The 11635-nt window shown below is 43.0% G+C and overlaps 1 protein-coding gene across 1 annotated transcript in view; it reads right to left on the reverse strand.

The window, feature by feature from the left end:
• The window catches only part of LOC121693021 (zinc-binding protein A33-like), a 14801-nt gene extending 5787 nt beyond the window's left edge, over positions 1 to 9014 (reverse strand). The window contains exons 1-3 of the mRNA XM_042072163.1: positions 8610 to 9014; positions 7814 to 7909; positions 7109 to 7339 (exon numbers count right to left, since the gene is read on the reverse strand). Coding sequence (XP_041928097.1) covers positions 7109 to 7339; positions 7814 to 7909; positions 8610 to 9014 — 732 coding nt within the window. The remainder of the gene's footprint in view (positions 1 to 7108; positions 7340 to 7813; positions 7910 to 8609) is intronic.
• Positions 9015 to 11635: the final 2621 nt, after the last annotated feature.

The raw sequence follows: 11635 nt of genomic DNA on the forward strand, positions 1-11635 counted from the left end.
CTGCCACGCTCTCACCCTCTTGTGCACACTCAAATGCGTTCCCAATTAAATTAAGTAGCAAAACGTAGTTAGATCTGCTGCAACTATGTATCTTGATGTAACAAGCTGTTTTGACATTGTAAACGTTCTCTAAGAAGAATGTAAAGCAGTTTGCAGTAGCCTAAAGATTAAAGTGTGTGGCGGGCTGGATCTACAGTGGGTCCCTGTTAAGTTTGGACGGGTTCCTTCATGAATCACGCACCCCATTTTCTCAGCAGAAATGGCACAAACTGCAGTTGACACAAACAACCACAAGGTGTCACTTGGGTGCCACTACTATTTTTGATGCGACTGACTTACTGCTTCCATGACGGGGCACGGGAACTTAAATTGATCACGGTAGTTTAAGCTTACACTTGACAAAACATTCTAATATGAAAATGTAGATGCAATTGTTGTAAAATGGTGCAGCTCCTTTAAGAAAGCACCGTGTGCAGGGATGGAGAGAGAGAAAGCGAGAGGGGATAGGCCTATGTGTGTTAGAACTTAGCGTGTGGAAAAAGTACGTGCTGTTGAGACTGGAGCGAGTCATATTCAAAATAATGCAAAAAAAAGTAATTATCCTCATTCATTGCAACCAAAGCATGCCTGCTTGCCGACGTTCAAACGAAAAATATATCAAAGCACCTTTTGCGTTTGAATGTAGCACGAAAAAATGTTTAAACAGCTGGACAAATGATTTAGCTAATTGATTATATAACCTGTACACCAGCAATTGTTGAACATTTACCTGTACAAGTACATTGACAGTAGCCCAGCCTAACAGCATGTTGTAGGCCTACTGTAGAAATTTCACTTAAATTGCAACCGCAACATGCCTGCTTGCCAAGGTTCAAACGACAACGAAAAAGCTAATAAAACAACAAGAGGGTTGAGTCTGAATGACACTGAGTTTTTGTAGTTCAGAAATATTTTCGTATAAAAAAATGGTCATTCTTCAATCTCCTTCACTGACGCCTATGGAAAAGGCTTAACGTCCCAAAACAACGATCAATGATCATCAAATTTCTCTCTCACATTGCTCCTCATAACCATCTATAAAAAAGTGTTTTTTCTTTTCTTTTTGAGCACATCCGAATCCCAGGACATAACTCACTGGACCTTATAATAGGCTCGAGATATAATTCCAAAGGGGGCAGATATGGGCCACTGCACTTAAAACTTAAAAAGATGAAGCTTTCCGAACTTTGAAATTGCGATCAGTGACTGGCATCGGGTGAACGAAGCTTTTCGAAGTTGAACAGGCTATTAAAAACTATTTGCGCACCTCCATGTCACAGGAGAGACTGGGCTCTCCCTCCTATGAAAAAGATGTTAGGTTACCTGCAAACTGGCCTATGATTTCATTGCTGAGTTTGCGGCAAAGCAAGAAAATGTTTTTTTTCCAGAGTCAGGATATGGCGAGTCAGTGTCATTTATTTGTCCAATGTTAGCCTATAGATACAGACCAGTACATCTTATCAATAGTTTGAATGTCGTGTGTGTTTCTGCTCATTCACAAATACCGTTCAGCACAATGATTCATGCCCAATTAATTCGTTCGCCTTTGTTACACTATTTGGTTTCGTGATGTAGCCTATGATAAACACCATATGGCCAAATATGTGACTCAGCTAATGTTATAGGCTATACAATTGAATTTCCCCTCTTAAAGGCAAGCTGGTGTAGCTTATTAGACTAGGCTACTATTAAAATACACCGACGGTAGTCTTGTAAGCTATCGCATGATTTCATGCACGTAAGTGAAAAGGGCCTTGCATCTGTCAAGTTCGCACAGGGCCTCGCATCCCCTTGCGACGGCCCTGCAGCTCCTCCTAAGACAGCGAGGAAAAAGTTAAAATACGCGATAAACCCGGGAAAAGTTGACAGGTTTGTTTCGGTCCCGGTGATTATTTGTGAAATTGTGCAAACTCCTTTCAAGGAAGGAGTCGTAGCATGCAAGCTCCCAAATTGACCCAGTAGCCTAAGGCATCAATAAATTGTTGGGACTGGGGAGGGTCATGCGTTTTTTCTCAATCACTTTGGAGGGTCATAGAAAAAATTCTTGCTGGCGAGGGAGGGTCACGTCTTTTTTGACTAACGCTCCCAAAACTCCTCCGGTAGCCCCTTAATTAAATAAATAACGAACAGTCCCTAATTGATTAATAGCCTAGGCCTACACCAGCAATTGTTGAACATTGACCTGTACAGGACATTGACAGTAGCCCAGCCTAACAAGCAAATGTTGCAAAATACATCAAAAGACGCAATTAATCAGAAATAAATAATGTAATCTGCATCGCTTTATTTAACAAACTGCAAGCAACAAGAGCATTGAGTTCGCTGTAAGGCCAAACCCAAGAGCAAAGCCTATCTGTTAAGGCAGTCGATAGGCTATATAACGAGCTGTGTGCCTGGAAAGACGATAGATGACGGCTCTGGTCATCCCATACCCTCCCCCCACTTCCTGTAGCCTACCATTATGAAGGCCTGTAGCCTAAAACGACTCGTTGCCGTTTTGTGACATTAAGCTTTTTCACGTTAAGCCCCCCTCCCCCATCCCCTTCTTTCACAAGCAGTGGGGGAGCGTGGGGCACAAAGTAACACTTTTTGGTAGACAAAGGAGGGTTCTCCGCGCTTCTATCGTTTGGCCACAATCCGTTGCAACCAGGCCAGGACAGATATTTTAGAGAGGAGAGACGCCGGTGCAGCTCAGATGTCTTCTTAATTTTCTTTATTCTTCAGTAAAAGGTGCAGAACATTATTAAACTTTGACTAACATTTCGATGTGTCGATGTTTTTGACTAACGAACATCGAAACGTTTAATAATGTTCTGCACCTTTTACTAAAGAATAAAGAAAATTAAGAAGACATCTGAGCTGCACCGGCGTCTCTCCTTCTCTCTAACACTTTTTGGCTTTGGCTAAATATTTCTAAAATCATTTGAGTTTCACTAGTCACATGTTTTAACAAGCAACACTTGTTATTGAACTAATAACAGACGTGTGTCGAAAATTGACTTTATTTTTCATACGGAGAAATAACATATGCAGAGTCTAACCAAGGTCAATCTTGCCAAAAAAGCCCTCAAACCTGAGGCAAAAGTGCAAAACATCACAAAACTAACTAAACTAACACGCGCATATTTTTGTATTGCAATCATTGTAGCCTACAGTTGTAACAGCGCGTAACAGTCGTTTTACTCCCTGGATGCGCTCATTATAAAGAACGTTTAACGTGTCCCAAAAACAGCTATCAATTAATCACCAAACGTCTTATAAACAAGTATTGCCAGGAGCAACACCTTGCAAAAAATGATAACAATAGGCCTAGGCCTTTATATGGCTCTGCTCCTGCCTAGATTCGAACTCAGAACTACCTGAAAGTTGCAGACCTGTTCTGGAAATACGTGCATTAACCCACTCGACCATCAGACAACGCTATCTGCTTCGAGTAGGCCTATTGGGTAGGACTGTAGCCTACACTGGTTGCTGTGGCACAGTCTTGAGTGACCGAATTCGTTTTTCTTTGTCATATGAATGCTGTCATTTTGTTAACATTACTGTTAAGGAGATGCTGTAGGCAAAGTCTATATTTCAACCTCGTTAGTGTAGTAAAAAAAATCAGAACTATTCACAAGGTTTCTGGGCAGCATATTTATGTTCTGTTAGCAAGCGAACTTCTCATGACTACCGACAAAGTAGCCTACTACCAGCTGACGAAGCTCTCATTTTAAAACATTACTGAGAGACAGACACTGTACAATCAAGAAATCTTGCCACTGAATCCAAAACTATGTTTAACATTATGTACAAGGCTTAGGCTACAGTGGACTAGCATGTTGCAGGGGCTGCTAAAAACACAGAGAAACGCACTGAAAACTCAGCCAATCACAGCCCTTGCTGTCGAATGCGCCGTCTGGTTCGACCGTGGAACTCCACAGCGGACTATGCTGCCCCCAAGCGGCTGCAGTTGTACTTACATTTCACCATTCACCATGATCGTGAATGAAGTGTCAATTTTTAACTGGGACCCACTGTATGATAAACTAATAAATGCTCGGCGGGCCGGATTAGTGCGTGGCGGGCCGCAGTTTGGACACCCCTAGCCTTAGAACTGCCACAGCGAAATGTCAAATGCTAACTTGTATAACTGTTTTCATTGTTATAGGCTACCTTGCAACACTATCTTTTTGTCAAATCGCAGTTGCGGTAGGCCTAGGTTATTTAGCTCAGCATGATATTGGTGACGTTTGTCTGTCACTGACAGAAAACACGTAGTGTTTTAGTCAGAGAGGACTGTCATCTCGTTTTTTTTAGAACACCAGTGTAACCTTAGGCCTACGCTATCAGTCAAAAATTTTCACAATGTCATGAAAACAAATGCCATTTACCTGCCTGCTAGTTAGATAAGTTAACCTCTATATCGGAAAGTGACCCATTAGGCCTACCACCCGTGCCCTATTCTTGTGTCGGCCTATGAGTCACTTAATATTCATTTAACCAATACGGCGGATTCCTAAGGAAACGCAAGCACCCAGCCCATTTGGGTATCTAACTATATTTGTACCAAAAATAACATTGTAGCCTACAGTGATTTGAAGAGCAGTAGCCTAAACAGTGTTGTAAGGCTGCATGTACAAAACCGCTTCTACAGTAGATCATCAACTGGCTAACGCTGCTTTTGCCAGCTGCCCGTCACGCCATGTCAAATTTTGTAGAATTTTATTCAGACGAGAAAGATGCGTTTAGATTCCCATGTGAACAGTTTAGGAGAAAAGGACCTATTTTGACATTTGCTTTGCCATTTTTCTGCTGTCCCAGAGTTGTCCCAGAGATCAATCTATTGTGTCCCGGAAGCATTTTTTATGGTCCCCGGGACGTCGGGACATTGTTAATTTTGAGCCCTGGCAGGGTAGGGTGGTAGAAGGTCCTTAACCCAGTAGCAGGACCAGTATCTGCTCCTTTATGCAAGGAGGAACAGTAAGAGCCCTGCTTGAGCCCTACAGAATGACCTCCAGCAGGTCACTGGTGTGAATGTCTCTGGCCACACTGTCAGAAACAGACTTCATGAAGGTGGCCTGAGGGCCCGATGGCCTCTAGAGGGACCTGTGCTCACTGCCCAGCACCGTGGAGCTCATTTGACATTTGCCATAGAATACAAAATTGGCAGGTCTGCCACTAGCGCCCTGTGCTTTTCACAGATGAGAGCAGGTTCACCCTGAGCACATGTGACAGACATGAAAGAGTCTGGAGATGTCGTGGAGAACATGATGCTGCCTGCAACATCATTCAGCATGACCGGATTGGTGGTGGCTCAGTGATGGTCTGGGGAGGCATACCCTTGGAGGGATGCATAGACCTCTGTGGGCAGGACAACGGCACCCTCACTGCTCTTAGGTATCGGGATGACATATTCTGACCCTGTATGGTGCAGTGGGCCTTGGGTTTCTCCTGGTGCACAACGATGGCCACATGTGGCAAGATTGTGCAGGCAATTCCTGGAGGATAAATGAATTCATACCATTGACTGTCCCCCACACTTCCCTGACTTAAATGCAATAGAACACCTCTCGGACATTATGTTTTGGTCCATCCAACACCCTCCTTTCATTTCGTAACACATTAACCAGTCCATATCAGCATAGATATCCAGCATGATGTATCTGAAGTGTTCCTTTAATTTTTTTGAGCAGTGTATTTTTGGTTAAATTGTTTGAACTGCCTTATTGGCCTGTGGCTGTCCACAAACTGTTTCCCCTGTCTGAAAATAAATCAGTGAACAGCATCTGCTCTTGGGTCCAGTCTCTGAATCTGACATAACCATGACGATAGACTCATCATCATTATCGTAAAAGCACCAATTACCGCCCCTTTCGTTCGAAAATTCTAAAACAACAACACTTTTTAATACTACTAACATATGACAAATTGACCTTGCATTTTTCAGTAGCCATAGGTGTGTAGATTTGAACAAAATCTGGTTTGGTTCTTACTGGGGCTTTTACTGCCTGAAATATCCGATTTTGTTTACCATGCTCAGACTTTAGTGCTGGGCTGGTGGGTGCTTATTTCCGCCCTTTCACACGGCACATCAACGGTTAGACCGAGAATTCTCGTTACAAAATCAAAATTCCACTGGAGCTCCAACCGGATTTGTACACGCAGCCTTACAACACTGTTTACAGCTCTTCGAGTCACAAATGTGGGTGCTTGTGTTTCTTTAGGAATCCGCCGTCTTGGTTTGTATAGAAATGAATATTAAGGAAATAGGTGAAGGGCGACATCACATACTGTAGACAACAGACGCACACCCTCACAAATCCACACCCAACCAACACCACACTCATGATCACAGCAACAAGTTAGTTAAATGTATGTAGTCCTTTCCTAGGTGCTTTACAGTGAAGGGGGGACTTAACTACAACCACCATGTAGCTCACACCTGGGTGATGCACAGCAGCCGTTTTGCACCAGAATGCTCAACACACGCTGGAGAAACGCACAGGAACTTTCACATCTGTTAGCCAAATTTGGATTTATTCTCCACATACAGTACAACTGTTCTCGCTTCGTAGTACCAAAACATCACACAACCACCACACTCATCAACGATCACCAAACCACACCAACACCACATCAATGATCACCACTCCACACTGTCACCACACTCTCCAAAGATCACCAAACTACACCACCACCATACTCTCCACTACACCACCACCACACTCTCCAAAGACCACCACACCAACACTGTACTCCTCAACGATCTTTAGCAAACAACAGCAACACCACATTCTCCAAGGATTACCAAACCACAACAACACCACACCAATCAACAATCACCACACCAAAACCAACACCACACTTACCAACAATCACCAACACCACACCCTCCCAAGATCACCAACACCACACTCTCCCAAGATCACCAACACCACATCCCCCATGATCACCACACCAACATCACACTCACCAAAGATCACCAAACCCACTGTAGATCATCTAGAGAAACATGAACAATGTGCAGCTGCGTCTGTGTGTGTGCGCGCGTGTGTGTGTGTGTCAGATGTGAGGGGAGGGATCTTACCTGCAGGAATGTGATGTCATCAGCATTTATCTGCTCCTCTATGTCTGTGATTGTGATTGAAAGAGATGAGATCTCTATGCTCATCTTCTCAATCTTCTTCTTCATCATCTGACTCTTCTGCTCCTCTTCCTCCATCAGTGCAGCTATCCTGGCTGCCTCTTCATCTCGTAGAAACTTGTGAAGCTTCTCAAACTCCATGTTGATCTGCTTCGCTGTGTGCTGGGCCTGAGTCTTCATTAAATATATCAAGAGATGTTAAATTCCTCATGCTACTATAGGTAGGGGATTTCACACAGCGGCCAATCAACAACCAAATCCTTTGGTATTTGCCGTCAAAACCAAAATCACTAACAAATCACTGACAAAAACATCACCAACAGAACAGCCTTCAAGAGCATTTTACTGGGGTTATGAAGCAGACACCTTCCTTCATAGGTGTTTCAATTGAATTAGGCCCACGACACCTCCAGAAGGCTCAACAGTGGTGTCTGGTGTCCCAGACTCACCCCCCTCCACACTTATGATGGGTGGGTCCTCTACCAACAAATACAGACAACGAACCAAACCAGAGAACACAAAATCATCAACCAAGCAGCCTCTGTGTTCAACAAATAGGCGTCAATAGCAAGTGCTAATGTTATTACCATGTTTATGTTAGATAACATTTGCCACTGTAATATTCCCTCTGTGAGGGCTTATCTTTACCTTAATGTGTTTTGCTGTTTTATCACAGGTTAGTTTAGTTTCTTTATGTTTCTTCATCTTCTCCTTCAGCTTGGCCAACTGTGTCCTCAGTTCCTCCTGAAACAAGAAGAATACAACAGTTATGCTGCAACAACTCAAATAAACATTGAATTCAAATTCAGTACATTGTCAAGATGGAAGACAAAGTACAATGACAGCTTACTATTTAGAGAAAGGTAAGAATCAATTGTTTAACTCAAGGGGAGGTGGAAAATGAGTGTAATTCCCCAAATGGTGGAATATCCCTTTACATTTTGATCGTTTCAGTTTTGATATTTTTGTCATGATATTATATTATTGATATTATAAGTGCATGTACATGTGCCTGCATGTGATTACTGTACTTAAAAACATCTCACTTCCACAGCATATGATTGACAGAAAACCTGTAAAGATGCTGCAGCATTAGATTATTTTGTACCTGAATTAAAACATGTATTATCATAGACTACAGTGCTTTACACAGGATTAGTGTTTTCTAGCCTAAACTATCTAATCATCTCATGAATTGGGCCAGGTATCACCCAGACAGAATAGCTCATGTTGCCTCATAGTATGATTTAGCACAGAGTGCCATTTGGAAACAGACAATTTAGAGATCGCACAAATGTGCAGAGAGTGATAATTCTTTGTTTAGTAATTTTCTTTCTTCTATAAGCCTTATTCATATAAGGTTTCATGAATGAAACCCCCAGTGACATGTAATCCAATATAAAAAGATTAAATATAATAAATAAAACCATGGAACAGATCTTACCTTATAATCACTTGATACCTCAACAACAGGACTAAAGTTGTGATTCTTATGTGCTCTTGAGTCTCTACACACCAGACACACAGGCTGTTTATCCTCCAGACAGAAGAGCTTGAGTTTCTCACTGTGCAGACTGCAGAGCACCTCAGACTCTGCTGAAGCTCTCTGACTTCTCTCCTGTATGTAGCTTTCACACAGGTTCTTTAACGCCAAGTTAAGTTGTGGATTTGAATTTGTGAATCTTTTCCTGCAGATGGGACACTCTTTATGGCCTTTAGTTTTCCAGAACTGCTGCAGACAGACATTACACATGCTGTGACTACACTCCATGATGACAGGATCCTTGAAGATGTCATGGCACACAGGACAAGAGAAATCCTCTTCTGGGAGAGAACGCTTGGAGGCCATTTTCTAAGCTCACTGTAAAGTATGCGATGACCCCTAACAATGATGTCCAGATGGAAAGTAGAATCCTGAGTCCTGATGGAAAGTAGAGTCCTGAGACCTTAAGCAAAATTATTCCTTCAGTCAGATGTTCAGTCTGAGGGGTGGATTGGTCTTCTCTGGAGCACCAAACACAAGTGATTGATTCAAGTGTTTTCCTGAAGTTGAAGAAATTAAACAACAGCAGCTTAACGCTAATTTCCAGTGAAACGAGTTCAGCTTAACTTTCATTTCATCCGTGTACATCCACTCTGAACCAACAGGGTTGCAGAACGACATATGTGTCATACTGAATTTGAAATTAAATGTATCCTGATACTGTGTGACTGCCAAACATATGCAAATTAGGGACGTTCCAGTCACACAGCTTTCCTATAACTTCAAATGGGCACACACACTGTCTAGTTCTCAGGGGATTTTCTACTTCACTTCTGCCCAAACTTGAAAAAGGCCTTGGCCATGAACAGGGTTAAATCAGTTGGAATCAACTCAAACGGCTTCTTTTTTAATCTTTCTTCTTTATTTTATTTAGTTAGTGTGAGACACCAAACAGGACGAGGACCACAAAAGCGTCACGTTCAAAAGTTTATTTAAGGGTTGGGGGTTAAGGGGGTTCCGGGGGGGGTACAGGAGTTCCAAGAGTCTGCGTGTGTGTGTTCCCCCAGTAGCCGAACAGCGATGGCAGGAGCTGGATGATCCGGGAAGTCCTGGGGGAAGCACACACACAACAGCAATTGAAACGAAGCAGCAGTACAGTCAAGGACTAGGCGGTATTCGTAGAAGAGGGACGGAAGGCAGGTCAAGATTACCGGGGCTGGAGAACACAGAAGTAGTCGAGCGGGTCCGGGATCACAGGCAAAGAGTCAGCGGCGTTTTCCAAAACAGGCATGTAACTGGTGCTGGTTGCAGACGATCTGACAAGTGTGGACTGAAAAGCAAGGCTTTATATACAGGACATGATGAGTGGTGAATGCAGTGCAGCTGGTAGGTTAACGAGGGTGAGGCAGAGCAGAGCAGGAACAGGTGGAGGTCATCAGACTTCAATCAGCACGTGTTACCAGGCAGAGAGAGAGCTCATGACAGTTAGCTTCTCGTGTTCAATTACGACTTGTTATTAGTTAGATTTTTAAGTCAGATTAGGTCAGTTTACATCAGATTATGTCAGGTTGAAAGCCTTTACAAGAAAAGAGAAAACAAACCACAAAATACAGCAATTACTTAAAACTGCCTACCATTAAATATACAAACAAATATAAAGTTCTCCTTAACCTTACATTCATTTAATGCAACATTACTGCCATGCTACCACTATCATGCTATTACATGAGCTAACATGAGCACAAGGCAGTTTAGCTATGTTAACTTTAGCTATCTTACCATCAAAATTTGCATTTAACATTAAACTATTGACAAATATTAGCATCAAACCATTATCCTACCAGTAGCATACCTGGAAATGCCCAGCAAGTAAAGCTTTCCCCACTTCACCCTCTACCTTCAACAACAGTTCAACATGTGTTTCACAGCTTCTCACTGCATGTGCTTGAAGATAACTCTGCACTTCCTGCTTTCTCAAAGTCAAAGTCAAAGTCAGCTTTATTGTCAATTTCTTCACATGTTCCAGACATACAAAGAGATCGAAATTACGTTTCTCACTATCCCACGGTGAAGACAAGACATATTTTACCAATTTAAGTCCACAGACAAACATAACATTCAAGTAAACAAAAAAGTAAGTAAATAAGTAAATAAGAGGGCACATATAATAATGAAAAAATAAGAGCAGCAAAATTTGGTTGAAATTGTGCATAGACAGTCAATAAAATACTAGTGCAAAGTCAGGCCAATAAAAGGCTTGGGTAGTTCTGTTTGACCTAAGTAAGAAAGAAAGTGGCATAGTGGTGCAAGTTATGTAAGAGCAGCAGAAGTGTTGTGTTTTCAGGACAACAACAAGTTGTAAAGTGTACAAGTGTGCAAGTGTGCAAGTGGAGTAGTGCAGGCGGCCATTGTGGGTCCAATGTCCAGGATGTTATGTAGCTGAGGGTGGAGGGGGGAGAGGAGGGAGAGAGTTCAGCATCCTTACAGCTTGGTGTATGAAGCTGTTGGTGAGTCTGGTAGTGCGGGAGCGCAGGCTTCTGTACCTCTTCCCAGAGGGCAGTAGATCAAACAGATTGTGAGCGGGGTGACTTGCATCACTCACAATTTTGGTCGCCTTGCGGGTGAGGTGGGTGGTGTAAATGTCCTTCAGGGAGGGGAGTGAAGCACCAATAATCCTTCCAGCTGTGTTCACTATGCGCTGCAGGGCTTTCCTGTTGTATTCAGTGCAGCTTCCGCCCCACACAGCGATACAGCTGGAGAGGATGCTCTCAATGGTGCCTCGGTAGAATGTGGTCATGATGGCTGGTGGAGGACTTGCTCACCTGAGTTTCCGCAGGAAGTACAGGCGGCGCTGAGCTCTCTTCGCCAGTGATGCAGTGTTGGTGGTCCAGGAGAGGTCTTCACTGATGTGCACCCCCAGGAATTTGGTGCTGCTCGCTCTCTCCACCACAGCACCGTCGATGGTCAGTGGCAGGTGTTGGGTGTGA

This window comes from Alosa sapidissima, chromosome 2 (genome assembly GCF_018492685.1).
Source record: "Alosa sapidissima isolate fAloSap1 chromosome 2, fAloSap1.pri, whole genome shotgun sequence".
Taxonomy (NCBI): Eukaryota; Metazoa; Chordata; class Actinopteri; order Clupeiformes; family Clupeidae; genus Alosa; species Alosa sapidissima.